Genomic DNA, 18,198 nt, shown 5'->3' on the forward strand with positions numbered 1-18,198 from the left:
GTGAAAATTTGTTTTGTTTATACCATAGTTTATGTTACGCATTCTTGCTTTGCATGCCGACTAAATTGCCAAAAACACAAGAAGTAGTATTCTGGAATAGAACTAACAACTGGAGTCCATGGCTACAAAGATTGGAGGAAGCAGGGGACTTCGGTTTAGATGAAGTAAAAGAGTTCACACCTGCTACATCTCCAACAATTGTTATGGCCGTCATGACTTATTCTGTCATTCAGGTCAATGTTACGAAAATCAGCACAAAAAAAAAAAGACGAAGCAAACATTCAAAAGCTATATGCATAAAGGTTGGTTTTGGACCGCGTAGAGCATAATGCCCTTTGTCAAGTTAGTGGCAGTCCTATTTGGGTCCTAGAACTAAACACGTCCCCAACTTTGGGTATTGGGCATTCCATAACTCCATGGAAAATGGAAGTTGGTGTTGGTTCCAACCGTTTTGCATGACCAAGAAGATCCATCCTGTTGAGCCTATCTATGAGAAGAAGCCATAAAGACTGTTCGTGCTAGATAAAAGATTTCTCAAGCCATATACAAGATCTACATGAACTGGAATGCCACCGGATATGCTCCCACTGTGATCATAATTGACAAGGGGGATAATGGGTTCTCATGCATATTATATATACCAGCTGAGAAGTATAACCCAAAGTTCAACATTTTAAAATTCAATATAAGCCAGAAACTTCATGGTGTCGAAAAATAATTTATTAGCGTCGTCAGACAGAATGATTGGGTTCCACTTGATGATGGAATATTGATTCTAGTTAACCTGGCCATAAATTATGCAATAGCAAAGTGGCTTGCATCCGACCTGCTGTTGAGTCTATGCTCTGCAATCATCTATCCTGACTGTTCATAATCTCAGTGCAGAACTGTTCAGCGAGACACGAAGCTAGCAGCATCACATTTCTAACGTTGGCTGAGACATTTGTCACATGATTCATGGGTACACAAGTAACACAACCAGCCCTAGCTTCAGAGCGACGGGGATAACAGGTCCCCACACGTGCCTTCCAACAAAACTATCTGCCACCTTGCCTATTTCCCTTGGCTAGCTTCTATATGAAAGCAGAATTAGAGAGGCAAAACTGGATTGATTGATGGAGAGTACAGGAGGTACAATATATAGGCAAGGAAACCCTAGGGGTGGTTTATAGAATCAGCACCAATAATCAAGGGATCCTTGCCTATCCTATCAACAGATCCACAAAACCTGGGACAGTCCTATAAGGCTAATACTCCTGTCTAACACGCCCCCGCAGTCTGAGCGTCAGCCACTGCACACGTTCAGACTGGACCGAAACTCCGCAAAGACCGAAGAAGGAAGCCCCTTGGTGAAGATGTCGGCGTACTGAGAAGAAGTCGGTACGTGCAAAACACGAACATCTCCAACAGCAACTCGTTCCCTGACGAAGTGAAGGTCAATCTCAATGTGTTTGGTGCGCTGATGTTGCACTGGGTTTGAGGACATGTAAACTGCGCTGATGTTGTCACAATAGACCAACGTGGCACGGCGCAGAGGAGCATGAAGCTCTTGTAGAAGCTGGCGCAACCATGAAGCTTCGGCAACACCATTTGCCACAGCGCGATACTCGGCCTCAGCGCTGGATCTGGACACGGTGGTCTGACGCTTGGAGGACCAGGAGACAAGACAGGCACCAAGAAACACAGCATAGCCCGAGGTGGACTTGCGTGTATCAGGACAGCCAGCCCAATCAGCGTCAGTGTAGACCACAAGATCAGTAGCAGAGGACGGTCGTAGCAGAAGACCCAAATGAAGAGTGCCCTTGACGTAGCGGAGAATGCGCTTCAGAGCAGCCAGATGAGGTTCCCGAGGATCGTGCATATGAAGGCAAACCTGCTGGACGGCGTAGGCAATGTCAGGCCGAGTGAAGGTCAAGTACTGGAGAGCACCAGCAAGACTCCGAAACTCAGAGGCATCAGCAACTGGGGCGCCATCTGTAGCAGAGACCTTGGGGTTTGTATCCACTGGAGTCAGACAGGGCTTGCAATCCGCCATATGAGCACGAGCTAGGATGTCAACCATGTACTGCTGCTGAGAAAGGAAAAGGCCATCATCACGGCGCTGAACCTGCATACCGAGGAAGTAGTGTAGGTCACCAAGATCCTTCATGGAGAACTCGTGCTGGAGGGCAGAGATGATCCAACCAAGGAGCGCAGTGGAGGAGGCGGTGAGGATGATATCGTCGACATAGAGTAGCAAGTAGGCAACATCAGAACCACGCTTGTAGACGAATAGCGACGTGTCTGACTTGGCTTCAGTGAACCCCACGGACAGAAGATAAGTGGCGAACCGGCTGTACCAGGCACGGGGGGCTTGCTTCAATCCATAGAGGGACTTGTTGAGCTGACAAACAAAATCCGGACGAGCGGAGTCCTCGAAACCAGCAGGCTGCATAGAGTAGACTGTCTCGGTCAAAGTGCCGTGCAAAAAGGCATTCTTCACATCGAGCTGGTGGATGGGCCAGCGATTGGAGAGAGCCAGGGAGAGCACAGTCCGAACGGTAGCAGGCTTCACGACCGGGCTGAACGTTTCTGAATAATCCACGCCCGGCCGCTGAGTGAAACCGCGAAGAACCCAGCGGGCCTTGTACCGCTCAAGTGACCCATCGGCATTGAACTTGTGCTTGAAGACCCACTTGCCGGTGACCACATTGGCGCGCGGGGGGCGCGGCACGAGATCCCAAGTGTTGTTCTTCAAAAGGGCAGCATGTTCCTCTTCCATAGCAGCACGCCAGTTTGGGTCGGCAAGTGCGCTACGGAAGGTCTTGGGCACTGGAGACAGAATGGCGGCGGTGAAGAGCTTGGGTACTCTGAAACCGCTCTTCGCGCGCGTGGTCATGGTGTGCTGGTTGCTCACTGGTGGGACAGCAACAGCACCCGCCGGCAGGGACGTGCTGGAGGACGGCGGGGGAGACGCGCCAGAGGTGGGCGCCGGGGCTGGGCGCTCCCGGCGGGTGTACACCTGTTGGAAGAGGTGGTCAGGGCGCGCAGAGGGCGCCGTGACCGCTTGGTGCGGCGGTGTCGTCGAGGAAGGGCCCGGCGCTGCGCCGGGCGTCGGTGAGGCCTCCGGAGCCAGTCCAGGCATGGCTGGAAAGCCCGGAGGAGGTCCACGAGCCGCGCATGGCCGTGCGGCAGGAGCAGGGGCCGCACGTGGCTGTGCGGACGGTGGTGCAGAGGCCGAGCCGACCATGGGCGCGCCGGGCGAGGGAGGGCCGGCTGGGAGCGCATCTAGCGCTGCTGAACCAGCCGGAGGAGCGCCGGGCGCAGCCGCACGTGGCTGTGCGGGGTGAGTCACGCCAGAGCCTGCAGAGAGAAACTTTTGCACAGGACCAATAGGTGCTGGCACACAGTCAGTAGTATCCAAAAAATCAAGGTCAGCCGGTGAGGAAGAAGGGCCCTGCTCAGCATAAGGGAACGAGGACTCGTCGAAAACGACGTGGCGGGAGATGATGACTCTGTTGGTGGAAGGGTCAAGACAGCGGTATCCTTTATGATGAGCAGAGTAACCTAAGAAGATGCAGAGGGCTGACCGGGGGGACAGCTTGTGGGGAGCAGTAGCAGACAGGTTAGGATAACACTTACACCCGAAAACGCGGAGATGGTCATAGGTAGGCGCAGTGCCAAGGAGGGCGGCATGCGGCGTGCCAGACGCGAGTGTTTTGGTGGGTAAGATGTTAAGGAGATGGGTAGCTGTCTGAAGTGCTTCAACCCAGAAGCGAGGGGGTAGGGAGGCCTGGAACAGAAGGGAGCGCACAACGTTATTAGTGGAACGAATGATGCGCTCGGCCTTACCGTTCTGAGAGGAGGTGTAAGGGCAGGACATGCGAAGGTGGACACCGTGACTGAGGAAGAACGTGCGGGAGCTAGAGTTGTCAAACTCTTTTCCATTGTCGCACTGGATTGCCTTCACGGTGCGGCCAAACTGGGTAGACACGTAGGCAAAAAAGTGAGCAATCATCGGGAAAGCGTCAGATTTAAGTTTCAGAGGAAACGTCCATAAGTAATGGGAACAATCATCAAGAATGACCAAATAATATTTAAAACCCGAAACACTGAGAATAGGAGACGTCCACAAATCACAATGTATAAGATCAAAATTATGTGTAGCTCTTGAGGTTGACACAGGAAAAGGAAGACGCAGATGACGCCCTAGCTGACAGGCATGGCATAGCGAAGAGCTAGTGTCGTGACGGCAGGCAGGGAGACCCGACGAAGCAAGCTGGGAGAGCGCCTCTTGTCCGGGGTGGCCAAGGCGGCGATGCCAAAGGGTAGACTCAGTGGCGGCTGCGAGGGAGTGGGCGACCGGCAGGCGGAGAGGATACAGCGGCCCGGAGCTATTGCACCTTGCGATCAGTCTCCGGGACAGAAGATCCTTCACAGAACAACCAGACGGGTCAAATTCCACTGAGCAATTGTTATCGATGGTAAACTGTCGGACGGAAATAAGATTCTTAATAAGTTGAGGGGAAACCAAAACGTTATTAAGATGAAGCTGGGGAGTAAGAGCAGTATTACCGGTGGATGTGACAGGAAGCAAGGAGCCGTTACCGACAACAATTGAACAAGGGGTAGGATACCGCATGGGAAAAATATGGGAAAGAGAACTGGAAGAAGAGGACATGTGAGAGGTAGCACCTGAGTCAAAATACCACTCGTTGGTCTGCTGGGGCTGATTCAGCGCCATGGTGCTGAATGTTGATGCCAGAGATTGCTGATCCCAGGACGAGGGACCAACCGACGAGGGGAAGAAGCCGGGGGGCAGTGGAGAACACTGGCCAGCATGCTCCAAGGGCGCGCGAGGCGCCGCCGGCTGCTGGGGGTGCTGCTGCGCCAGGAGAGCCTGCTGGGGAGGGCGCGCAGGCAGAGACGCCAGTGGAGGCCGCGGACCGGGCCACATCTGGATGGTGCCGGTCCACGGGTTGTAGAAGGACGGCCAGGACGGCGTGGTGCGGTTCTGGGCAGTGCTGGAGGTGCCCGTCTGGGAGCCCTGGCCTCCGGAAGCCTGACCAGAGCCCTTGCCGCCGCGGCGGCTGCGGCGGCTCTTGGGTGGCGGAGCAGAGGGGCCGCCCTGGGAGGCGACGGCACCCCCGGAGCCCTGGGAGGGGCCGCCAGTCGCTGAGGTGGGGGCGGTGGAGGTTGCCAGAGCCGTCGCCTGCGTCGAGTGGTGCTCCATCGTCATCTCCTCGAGGAGGAGATCAGCCTTCGCATCGACGAAGGTGGGGAAGGGACGCCCCCGACGAAGATGCATCCCGACGGCCTTGAAGCGCTCGTTCAGACCGCGGATGACGTTGAGGACGAGGGTGCGGTCGGAGACGGTCTCGCCCAAGTCCTCAAGCATATCCGCCATGCGCTTCATCTCCTTGCAGTACGCAGCGACCGACAGATCGCCCTGGGCGAAGTTGCGGAACTTCGCCTCGAGGAGTAGGGCGCGCGTCTCCTTGTTGTTGAGGAACTGGGACTCAACAGCAAGCCAGGCGACGCGAGCGGTGGAGTTGCGCGAGGAGATGGAGGCAGCCAGGTCGTCGGTAATGGTACCGAAGATCCATGACTTGACAACGCAGTCCATGCGCTGCCAGTCAGGGAAGGAGGGCGCCGAGTCGTTCTGCAAGACATGATCCTGCAGAGAATACTTGCCGACGGTGAGGAGAAACTGGTCGCGCCACCGGTTGTAGTTGCCGGCGGTGAGGTCGAGAACAACCGGGATGAGGGCGCGGATGTTCTGAACTGCCACCGCCTGGGCATGAAGGTTGGCAAGCGCAGCAGCTTCATGAAGGAGGAGCGCCTGACGAAGCTCGCGGCGGTTGGAAAACTCCGCGTCCTGATCAGAAGAGGCGCCAGCCACGTCGGGGTCGTCGGCGTCGGAGTCGGGGTCGCCGGCGGCCGCGCGCTCGTGCTCGGCGCGAGCGAGGGCGTCGCGCTCGCGGATCGCGGCGGCTTCACGCTCCTGGGCGGCAGCCTGGGCCTCCTGGAGGGCGGCAGAGGCGCGCGCTAGGGCCGCGCGGCGCGTCTCCGTCTTCCTGGCCTCGCGCAGACGCGCGGCGGCATCAGCGTCGGCCGCCGCAGCGGCCGGATCGGGCGGCGGGAAGGCGGCGGCGACCATAGAGGCAGAGGGAGAGGGAGGAGGGGAGCCGGTCATCGCGGCCTGGTGAGGGGCCGGCGCGGGATCGGCGGCGCTGCCAGGGAGGCGCGTCGGGGAGAAGGGAGAAGCGCGGCCGGGAGGCGCGCAGGGCGCGGCCAGAGGCGCGCAGGAAGGGCGGAAGCAGAGGAGGTCACGGACCGAGATGAACTCGTGATACCATGAAAGCAGAATTAGAGAGGCAAAACTGGATTGATTGATGGAGAGTACAGGAGGTACAATATATAGGCAAGGAAACCCTAGGGGTGGTTTATAGAATCAGCACCAATAATCAAGGGATCCTTGCCTATCCTATCAACAGATCCACAAAACCTGGGACAGTCCTATAAGGCTAATACTCCTGTCTAACACTATAGAATTTACTGACTGTGCACGGCCGGAGCCATCTCGTTCGAGTATTGCCCAACTACTTGGACACTCTGGTCTCACGTGGTGAAACGGCAGGAAAACATCGTCAAGTATAGTGAAAAACACGGTGGCTCAATGAATCATCATGTTTGGGATCGAGCGAGTCGTGGTGCTAACAGAGAGGAACCCTAACCGAAAGCTAGCTCTAAACATAAATCACCACCACCACTTTGAATTTCTAATAGAAAGGATCGGAGGAGCTTCTTATGTTGTGTGGCGACAATAGCGGCGATTGGGTGGCTAGCAGGCATCCCCTGCCCAAGCACAAATTGATGCAAGGAGGCTGAAGAGTGTTGGACATTCCTCAAGCCTCTCCACCAGAGGCAGTTGTTGGAGTCATGGCGGAGATGCACACGACGTGGTCTGAAACTTGCTGATACATCTCATTCCTAACAAATAGGCATAATAACTTTCTACAAGAATGTGTGTGGATAATAAGCTAGACAGACATTTTGGTGCAGAATGCAGTGATCGAGGAAAGCCTATAGGAATATGCACCGAGATGTAGTACTCGTAGTAGTCCAGTGACTGAGCAAATAGTTGTCTCATAAGCAGGACAGAACAATACATCAAGGTCATGCATGTCGTCTGTCATAGTTGCTACATATGCTGGCTTGTTAATGGATTGAGTAATTAAGAAAAATATTTCTCTCAAGCATTTATTGTTTTGGAACTACCCATCAAGCATGATCTTTATTGAAAACTGGAAGTACTGAAACTTCAATATATCAAGGTCATGCATGTCGTCTGTCTAACAATCCGGTACGTGGGTACGAATTTTGCTGAGACAACTGGAAGTCCCAGGCCTCTATTGAAAACTCAAAGTACTGAAACTTCAACGACAAGAAAGTTAATGCTATTAGGATTATCTCCCACCTACGCCTTCGGTTATCATATTTTATTGGACGTCCACGTCCCCTTGCCTTATCTTTATATAACATCGCTGTGCAACAGCAAACTCATTGTATTTTCCTTCATCCTGGACCTCTTCAAGGTTCTCTAGTCTCCACATCCATTGCTCAATCATACCCATTGTTAGGAATGAGAGGAATCAGAAAGTTAACCAGCACCTTCAAGAATGCAACTAGCCCATGTGTGCAACAACTCTTAGGTATATGACAAAGAGGCTGGCATGGTTGGACATCTTGTTTCGGAAGATTTGTAAGGTTAGACTAAGTCACTGGGAGATGGTGAGAAGCAGGGGGTCCAGGGGAATGTAATGCCTACCTAGTGGGTGGATACGCCAGGATAGTCTAGTTGTCTAGTTGATCATCTCGCTATGTCAGTTTTACCTCTCTGATGAATGTTTTCATCTAAACCTATTTAGGACATGGGGATGTCCTTAAGCACTCGCCGCAATGGAGCTAGTTGGCCTATGAATTGTATCAATAGATTTATTTTGAAGCTGATTTAAAATGATATTATAACAACTGATGACATGCCGAGACTAGCTTTTTCCTACGCAATACGGCTTGCATTGATTAGCGTGGATCATGGGTATCTTTTGAACAAGTTCTTATTGAGTCGGCTAGGTTTCAATCGGATTTATAAGAGCTTTATGAGCATTAAATTTGATGACACATCAATAATCTTGTTGACTTGGTAAGCACTTCGTGAGGAGGGGGGGTGTTGTTCTTCCCATAAAACCCAACGGGCTCGGTTACCAAGTCTAAAAAAATACAATGAACCCCGCCCTGAGGATGTTATCATTTCATGGCACGACACATTTGATCACAACATAATATAAGAATTAAATGTCATGGCTTGTCTACGAAATAGTGCAATAAAACTATTGCACTGAGAGAGATGGTTTCATCTTATAAACACTATACCACAACACCAATATCCCGTCAGATATCAATCGCTATAACTAGACAATTACCAATGAACCATCGGCCGGTAAAGAGTTCTAGCGAACAATCTGTCAGTATTTGAATATTTCCCGATCGTGTATGAGTCGGTAAAAATATTTACATATATCGTTGAAGGTCGGCAAATACTAAGAATTGGGTCTAACTATCTGTCGGCAAACTCGTGCGAGGCCTCAGTTAATAGGCCCATGACTGAAGCCAACAGCCCTCTCAAACCCTTGTTTGCCCTCAACCGCTCACTCTCCAGCCGTTGCCGACTGCTACTCGGCTACCCGCCAAGGGCCATGGCCCTGTGGCACTGACGGCCGAAGGAGCCCCACGCGCCGCCGGCTGCCGCTGAGGCCCCGTGTTCGTGGCCCTGCGGGGCCGCCGCCAAAGTGGCTCCATGACGTCGTAGCCCTACAGCGCCCCCCACCGAAGAGGGTCCGTGCTGCCGGCCACCGCTGAGGCTGAGGCCCTGCGGCATCGCTCGCCGAATAGTCCCCATGCTGCCGGCCGGCGGAGAGCCCCCAAGTTGCCAGCCGCTGAAGGTAGATGTACGCCTCGGGCCCTCCCTTGAACCCTCCCCTTCCTTGCTATGTGGATCTGACAAATTGTGTGTTGGTGAAGCTGCCTCCTCCTTGACGAACTGGTAGACACCTTTGATTTGTGTTACAAACTTAAGGCTATTCATCAGTTGTATCACTACTAATGCTGCGCGGCATCATCATGTTGCGGGAAAATCAAAGAATCTTTTGGAATTCAGTTTAAGATGAGCACAGGTGTGGTATTATTATTCACCCCTTTGCAACTGTAATTGTATCACTTTTCTTTCTCTATATATAGTATTTTCGTGTGTATATGTCACTGCAAATTTTATTACTGAAGGGACCCGATGTTGCAATAAATGCCTCAAAATATTGTTTTATGGGAGGTTTTGATGCAACCAGGTGCGTTCTTTCACTTCTAAAAATTTATAAGTAGAGTCCAGTATATTTATGGCCCTTGCTCTTCATAATGATGCTTGAAGAAGCAGTGTATTTTTAGTTTTTAGTTAGCATTGCATTGCTTAGATTATTTTTTCCTTACCAAATTGTCTATTTTCTCCCCAAAAATTCTTTTGCAGTAATTTATTGGCTGGAAATTTGTTTGGCATATCACTTCGTGGAACACATTCTCATGCTTTTGTTACTTGTATATGGCCAGTAAAAATATCCTTCCTGTTATGAATAAATGAAAGCTTTCACAACTACAATAATTTTCTTCACTGGAGAGCATTATTTCTATGCATACTGTAGTTGCATTAGTCAAATAAAACCTTTGTTCTTCACTACAGTGCCTGTTAGCCCCATTTTCAGGATTCAGGGTAATGTTTTAGCCATGCTATATTTCTTTTGTTGTGTTTTTTAGTCCGATGTGAAACCTATGGGTTATCATTTGAGTATAGTGACTTTTCATGTCATTTTTGTACAATGTGCACAACATTTGGTACTGTCCTTTGCATTTGGATCTACATAAATTCATGCTTAGATACAGATTTAGAAAATCAAGCTTAGATACACATTTTGGGGGTACCATTTCTTTTTTTGCCATTTATTGCTAGTTGGTTCTTTCCTGATTTAGTAATACTTTCGAACCTTTCAGAGCCTTGATGAGATCCCAGACAAGACCCTCACTACAGGAAAACGGCAAACTTCCGACGGCCAAAATAAAGTTTCGACGGCCCCGTCGGAAGCTACTTAACTTCCGACGGCCAACTAGATAGCCGTCGGAAGTTACTTAACTTCCGACGGCTCTAACTGCGGCCGTCGGAAGTTTGCCGTTTTCCTGTCGGAAGTTACTTAACTTCCGACGGCTCTAACTGCGGCCGTCGGAAGTTTGCCGTTTCCCCGTCGGAAGCTACTTAACTTCCGACGGCCAACTAGATAGCCGTCGGAAGCTACTTAACTTCCGACGGCCAAAATAAAGTTAAGTAACTTCCGACGGCCACAGTTAGAGCCGTCGGAAGTTAAGCTCTCGTTGGCCGTCGGAAGTTAATTGGCACGACGTTACCCCCCGGCCGGGCTCGCGTTATCTCCGGCTACCGCTTTTTTTCCCCAAATCGATCTCTATCTCAGCTCCCCCGCCGCCGCGCCACCGCCCGTCCCCGCCGCCGCCCGGCCGCGCCGCCCGTCCGCGCCGCCGTCCGCACCGCCGCGGGCCGCGTCCGCGCCCGCGCCGCCGCCCGTCCGCGCCGCCCCGCGCGCCCGCGCGCGCGCCGCCCGTCCGCGCCCGTCCGCGCCGCCCCCCGCGCCGCTCCCCGTCCGCGCCGCCCCGCCGCCTCCGCCCCCGGGCCGCGCGGCCGCCCGGCCTCCCGCGCAGCCGCCCGTCCGCGCCCGCGCGCGCGCCGCCGCCTCCGCCCCCGGGCCGCGCGGCCGCCCGGCCTCCCGCGCCGCCGCCCGTCCCGCCGCGCCCCGCGCCGCCCGGTCTCCCGCGCCGCCGCCCGTCCGCGCCGCCCGGCCTCCCGCGCCGCCGCCCGTCCGCGCCGCCCGTCCCCGCCGCCCCCCGGGCCGCGCCGCCGCCCGTTCCCGCCGCCGCCCGGCCGCGCCGCCGTCTGTGCCGCGCGGCTGCCCGTCCGCGCCGCCGCCCGTTCCCGCGGCCGCCCGTCCCCGCCGCCGCCCGGCCACGCCGCCGTCCGTGCCGCGCTGCCGCCCGTCCCCGCCGCCCCCCGGGCCGCGCCGCCGCCCGTTCCCGCCGCCGCCCGGCCGCGCCACCCGGCCCCCCGCCACCCGGCCGCTCCGCCCGGCCCGTCGCCGCCCGACCCCCCGCCGTCCAGGTTAGTGCAGCACCGTCGGAAGTTAAATATAGTATTGTATTTGATATGCATATTATAGTGATTAAATATAGTATTGTATTTGATATGCATATTATTATGATATATCTAATTTAAAATTAAGCGCTCAAGATAACTATATTCTAACTTTGGAATTATTTAACTTAAAGTATGGATGAGGATCGACGATGGATGTACGAAGATTGGCCTAATTTGTCAGATAAATGGATAGCTAATACGGAGGAATTTGTTAAGCGTGCTTTTGCTATGTCAAAGAATGGAAATGATGTGAGATGCCCATGTAGCTGTTGCCGTATTTGCCATTGTCAGACTAGGAAAGTTTTGTCCTCACATCTAATAAAGTATGGTTTCATGCCTAACTATGAGGTGTGGGTGTATCACGGTGAAGCTTTACCTCCTCAGAATGCACCAGAAGTCCCAATACCATTAGAAGTGCCGACATCACCACAAGTTCTAAGTAATGATAATGGAGAGTATGATAGAATGGATGAGATGCTTCGTGATTTAGGGGAAGATATGGAGCTCCCATCCGAGACTGAGGATCCACCCACGTCGGAGGCTAAAAATTTTTTCGAGCTCCTTAAAGCTTCAGAAAAGCCGTTGCACGAGCACACAAAAGTGACTGTCCTTGCTTTCGTGACTCGACTCATGGCTATTAAGTCCAAATTCACATTATCTCACAATTGTTACAATATGATCTTGAATTTGATTGGTGATATACTTCCGGCAAATCACAAGATGCCTAAAGATGTCTACCAGTCAAGGAAATTGTTGTCTGGGCTTGGTATGGACTACAAAAAGATAGATGTTTGTCCAAATAACTGTATGCTGTTTTGGAAAAATGATATAGATTTGAAGAAGTGTCGAAAGTGTCAAGAATCGAGGTTTGTGGAGGTTGTAAATGAAGATGGTGAAAAGGTGACTACAGAGATAGCACAAAAGCAACTTCGCTACATGCCTCTTATGCCTCGGTTGAAGCGGTTATTTTTATCAAAGAATACTGCTAAGCACATGAGATGGCACAAAGAGAGGGTGCGTGCAAACCCAGACTTGATGGTGCACCCGTCTGATACCGATGCATGGAAAGCTTTAGATGATTTTGATCCAAATTTTGCTAGTGATGCGAGAAATGTTCGGCTTGGTTTGGCGACAGATGGTTTCTCACCTTTTAATATGACTGCATCATCATATTCTTGTTGGCCGGTATTTGCTATTCTGTACAACCTTCCACCACATCTTTGCATGAAATATGATTATATGTTCTTGTGTCTTGTAATTCCTGGTCCGGAACATCCTGGAACACGACTTCATGTGATGATGCAACCTTTAATCGATGATCTAGATAAGTTGTGGCAAGGTGTTGAGGCATATGACTGTTACAAGAAACAAAGATTTACCCTTCGAGCTGCATTTCTATGGTCGATCCATGATTTCCCGGCATATGGTATATTTGCTGGCTGGAGCTGTCATGGACTTTTAACCTGTCCGATCTGTGGTAAAGATACAGACTGTTTCCGCCTTGAGTTCGGTGGTAAGATATGTTACTTTGATTGCCACAGACGCTTTTTGCCAGAGAATCATCCATTCAGATTTCAGAGGAACGCTTTCAGGAAGGATACTATTGTCACGAAGGGGCCACCGAAGCGTATGAGTGGAACAGAGATTCTAGCTATGTTGAAAGATTTAAAGATGATACAGATGGAAATGGATATGTTGGTTTTGGAACTGAGCACAACTGGACTCATATATGTGGATTATGGGACCTTCCTTATGTCAAATCGCTGATTCTAATGCACAATATCGATTTGATGCACCAGGAACGTAATGTTGGTGAAAGCATTATAAGTATGTGCATGGAATTCACTGATAGAACGAAAGACAATGTAAAGGCCAGAAAGGACTTGGCACAGATTTGTAATCGACCGTCCCTAGAGTTGACTGAAAGTGGTGGTAAGCCACGAGCTGCTTTTTGTCTGAAATCCAAACAGAAAAAAGAGGTAATGAAGTGGTTGAAGAATTTGAAGTTCCCCGATGGTTATGCGGCAGGTTTTAGGAGGGCTGTGAATTTGAAGACCGGAAAAATAAATGGGTTGAAGAGTCATGATTACCATATAATTATGGAGAGACTTCTTCCTGTTATGTTTCGCGGATTTGTACATGATGATGTGTGGAAAGTGTTGGCTGAGTTAAGCTACTTCTATCGGCAACTTTATGCTAAAGAAATCAAGAAAGAGATGATGGAGAAGTTGCAGAAAGAGATACCAATACTTTTATGCAAGTTGGAAAAAGTTTTTCCTCCAGGCTTCAAGGCGTAGACAATTGCTGGAACACTTAACTCCAGAGATGCAGGGGCAGATTGCGTTCCAGAGAGATGAGGTATATATGTAATGTTTAAATGTGTATTCTAATTTTGAGATTCAATATAATTACTGCAATATGTTATGTATTTTGTAGAGTGAAGAGGAGACGGAAGAGGAGACAAGTCGCAAGGAGTCGGACGAGGCGGGCCGGGAGAATGACTTAGGTGGTTGGGATAGATGGTGTGAAGGATCTGCTGGTGGAGGGTCGGCAGGTCAAGGGTCAAGAGTTGGTGGGTCAAGAGCTGGAGAGACTAGTGCTGGTGCTGCGGGGACAGGAGCTGGTGATGAAGGGGCAGGAGCTGGAGAGGCTGGGGCTGGGGCTGGAGGGTCTGAAGCTGGAGGATCTGGAGGGCAGGGTCGGACACATAGGCGGCGGTCGAAGATTGGTTGGATTCCGCCACCTAAACCTCCAAGAGAAGAAGAAAAGTGCGTGATCACACCAAATGGAGATGGGTTAGTATGTTTTTCTATGTTTTAGTACATAATCCTTATTCCGAATTGATTCTAATTGTTTTATATACTTGTAGGTCTTGGTTTGAACCTAATTTCCCAGGTGTTGGTCATTTAAGACAGGTGAACAAAATCTTAGGTAACATATGCCGTATGCTTTGGCCTGGAATGGTAGAACTTGTTTCTGGTGAACGGATCCCAGCTACATCTTGGAATCATTATAGATATAGTGTGAACATAACATTCGGCGATACCCAAAAGGCAGTTTGGGCTGAGTTTTGGGTATGATTGCTCTTATGTATTGATTTAATTTTCTACATACGATGGCTACTGACTGCGTAAAATTTTTGCAGAAATACTACAAGTTGCCTGAGGAGGGAGCTTATGATGATCATGCCAGACGTGTGTTCCACCATAACGCACACATTGTGGTTAGAGATATGATTTCTTATGCCAGAATTTAGGTTGTTGCCTCTTATCTGGAACGGACTCAAGGGATACGATTTGAGAAGAAACGGGATGCTGGAAAATATTACTTGACTGAGGAGCAATACCGCGAGGTAAACTGTTGCAAGTTGCAATTAGTATGATTCTGTTTGTTACCTTGAAACGAAATATTATTGTGCAGGAAATGATTCCGTGGATGGCCACATGTGAGGAGGCTTATCATGCCTTATGTCACTATTGGACCACGTATGAGTTCAAAAGCATTTCCCAGAGAAATAGAGGAAATCGTGGAACTGAGTCCTATCATACCTACGGAGGTGATGGGCACTTCCGATTGGCCAAACGCATTGTAAGTGAACTCTTTGAAATGAATTCTATTAATTTCATATATCAATACATGCTTCTTTAATTTTTTGTTGTATGTATAGGAAGTTCGCACAGGTGTAGCGCCGAGTGATATTCAGGTCTACCTTGAAGGTCATAGAGGACGTGATCCTACAAATCCAGATCAGTTATGCTCTCAGGCGGCTACAGAGCGTCTGGTATATCTTAATTTACAAAATTAGCACTATCAAGTTGTCATGAAACAATCTTATGTAACTGTGTGATTTTGTTATTTGAAGGCGGCATATGGTGACCAAATGATTGCTCGCCATGGAGAGGGTTATGATTGGAGAAACGCGCCTATTGATCCTGAGGCCGTTTACAGTAGTGGTGGTGGAAAACCTCATGGCCGGTTAGATTTCTTTAAATTTCAATCTAATTTGATCTTTCAGCAAGTCTGGTATATCTAAATTTCAATCTATTTGTAGGTATCCATTATTCGACAAAGTTATTGACTCGAGTCAGGTGCCGTCGCGTCAAAGAGCGGGATCGTCGCGGTCAGCAAGTCGCAGCACAAGTAGTGGCGACGACAGCGCGGAGGTTGTAAGGCTGCGTGAAAGAGTAAGACAATAGGAGCTACAGCAGCAGTGGTTCCAAGCTCAACTTGCACAACAAAATGCAATACTGCAGGTAAATCTTAATTGTTAAAACTTAGGTTAAGTTACATTCTTGCTGACAAATTTGATCTTTCAGCAAATAGCGAGCCAACAGAATATACAAGTGCCACCACTGGTACATCCACCTTTTGCACAGGCCGGTTGGCCATCAGCTTCACCTCAGGTATGATAGTCAACGATTCAAATGTTAGTTCATAGTCATTGCAAAATATGGTCACTCTAAATAAATATTATCCAATTAGTTATCTTTCAAACTAATCTTGTCCATTTATCTTTTATAGCCTTTTCACACCCCACCACCTAACCTTGCGGCACCGGGAGACTCACACGTTCATCCAACATCGAATTGGGCGGATCAATTCATTGGAAGTGGCGGATCAGTTGAACCAGGTGATGGAGGCGGCCAAACTTAAGTGAAACATTGTTGTTCTATGAATTTGTTTCATATGATATGATACTTGTATGAAGTTTTTGAACTTTAATTATGAACCTCTGAAGTTTACGTATGTGGATATATGAATTGTGTACTTGCGTGCAATTTCTGATCGTGAATTATAATTGTGGATGAAATTTGATTGTATGTAATGCTTGTGGTTGGTTTTGGGGTTTTAGGTTTGAAATTGCTCTGTTTGCTGGGTAAGCTTAACTTCCGACGGTTTCTGGGAAACCGTCGGAAGTTAGACGTCTATAACTTCCGACGGCCACGGAAAACCGTCGGAAGTTATCAAACGGACGTCAGCTGCCGTTTGCCAGGCTAACTTCCGACGGTTCGCCGGGCCGTCGGAAGTTTGGGAAACTTCCGACGGTTTTGTTCTATGCCGTCGGAAGTGTAAAATTTCCGACGCCTTACTGCCGTCCAACTGACTTCCGACGGCTTAGCGCTAAACCGTCGGAAGTAACTTCCGACGGTTTACCCGTAACTTCCGACGGTTTAGCCGTCGGAAGTTACGGTTTTTCCTGTAGTGCCTCAGGAGCAAAGATGGTTGAAGAGTTTGCCTGGATTTTTTCCGTTTAGTGCAAGAGTGCTTCAAAAAACTTGCCGGTCGGCAAAAATTTATCCTGATGCCACTTTTACCAACTAATAGTTAGAGTTGGTATAACTGTATACCGACTGATGGTTGATCACTGAAATGACTTATACCAACTTTAATGAAGTTGCTATATATTGGGGCTGTGGTATAGTAAAAGCTGATATGTAAAACTTGATAACACTACAATGAAACTATGCATTGAGAATAACCTTACACGTCACAAACGATTCACGCACATCACATGCATCTTTTTATATTCCAGCATCTCTGCGAAACACATGAACTTGATTGATATGGTGAGACACGTGAACACAGTGACGCCAGAACCAATCCAGTGCATGTCCATCATTACAAAAACCGCATGTTGGTAATGATGAAGAATGCCTAAGTTAACCGGCTTACCGTCCGTTATCAGAGATGGGTTACAAATTACCTTTGACAAAATACTTGTTACATCTAAAGACTTTCTTGTAACTGACAACACATAAGAATCGTTACCAGTTTGTCGATGAGTGTCCTACGGAAAAGTTATAGATAATGAACGAAGAACGATGCATATAATTTGTAAAAGGTAACAGATTTTATTCTTTGCATGTTACGCATAACTTACATGTAACAGGCTAATAAAATAAATTTGCAAAAAGATAGCCTAATAAAATATTGCATGCTACCTATATCCTGTGCCCCTAGGTACCAAGAACCTTGCTTCTTCTCCACGTACTGGGAGCACAAAAAAACTTAATGTTACATGGACATCCGTCCTGGACTTGATAGAAAACCTTAATATTTGTCTTCTACCACAATGGATTTATAAGTTATTAGCTAGGTTTTGTTAATGATGGAAAGTGCAAGACATTTCTTGTTTCGAATGAAAAGAAAAGTGCAAGATATATATTTTGGAGTACAAAAATAAGACAATCTCTCAACAGATAAAAGATAGTTTGCGGTAACATGATGTCCTCAGTTAAACCTAATTAGAGTCCATCTAGATCCATCCACATGTGTGACACCTCAGGTATATGGGAACCAGACTTAGTGCATTGAGTGTAGGATGTGCTCTTGTGTGTTATTTAAGGATAAGATTTTAGGGTGTTTTCTGTAATTTTAGAAAAATATAGGGTTTAATGTGCAAAATGTGTGTGGGAGTGGATAATTTTAAAATATAGGAAGGGCTGTTTTGCAAATGATGCTTTTACTTTGAAACCACTGTAAAGAGTGAAAACAAATCAGGGAGTTGTTTGAAATGTAAAATTTAAATAGGTTTTAAAAGAGATTTGACTAGTTGTATGGTTTTTAAAATAACTTTGAAACCTCAACTCTTCTGAAGGTGAACCCTAAAGAAAAAGTGTAGAACTTTTTATTCTCTACACTTTTGGTTGTTGGAGCATTTTCATTTGAGCTCTAGTTTAAAAGCTACTCAAGCTTTACAGTGAGCCCCCTGGACTTTTGAACTTTTGCAACCGGGTCCTCGTCGTCCACCTCCAGCTTCTCTGTTTCTCCCGAGAGCTGCTGACGCCGCCGCTTAACTCTGGCGAGCTGCCCCGGCCGCCACCTGCCCCTGCGCCGCTCGCTAGTGCCACCTCCACCTCCAGCGCACCTGCCCCGCCGCTTGCCAGGCCTTGGTGGCCGTTTTCCCGAGCCGC

The 18,198-nt window shown here is 49.2% G+C and overlaps 1 protein-coding gene and 1 long non-coding RNA gene across 2 annotated transcripts; both read left to right on the top strand.

Annotated features, from left to right (window-relative positions):
- Nucleotides 1-11,617: 11,617 nt before the first annotated feature.
- Nucleotides 11,618-13,051, top strand: LOC112885536. The gene has a single exon (XM_025951136.1). The coding sequence runs from the start codon at nucleotides 11,618-11,620 to the stop codon at nucleotides 13,049-13,051; it is 1,434 nt and encodes a 477-aa protein (XP_025806921.1).
- Nucleotides 13,052-14,449: 1,398 nt separating this feature from the next.
- LOC112887759 lies at nucleotides 14,450-15,928 on the top strand. Its single transcript, XR_003227614.1, has 6 exons — nucleotides 14,450-14,872; nucleotides 14,952-15,065; nucleotides 15,147-15,259; nucleotides 15,336-15,537; nucleotides 15,601-15,687; nucleotides 15,806-15,928. It is a non-coding gene; the product is annotated as an uncharacterized LOC112887759 (long non-coding RNA).
- Nucleotides 15,929-18,198: the final 2,270 nt, after the last annotated feature.

The sequence above is a fragment of the Panicum hallii genome, chromosome 3 (genome assembly GCF_002211085.1).
Source record: "Panicum hallii strain FIL2 chromosome 3, PHallii_v3.1, whole genome shotgun sequence".
NCBI lineage: Eukaryota > Viridiplantae > Streptophyta > Magnoliopsida > Poales > Poaceae > Panicum > Panicum hallii.

What these genes read in the sequence shown, in the direction of transcription:
- LOC112885536 (XM_025951136.1), top strand. Translation starts at nt 11,618, where the DNA reads ATGCCTAACTATGAGGTGTGGGTGTATCACGGTGAAGCTTTACCTCCT.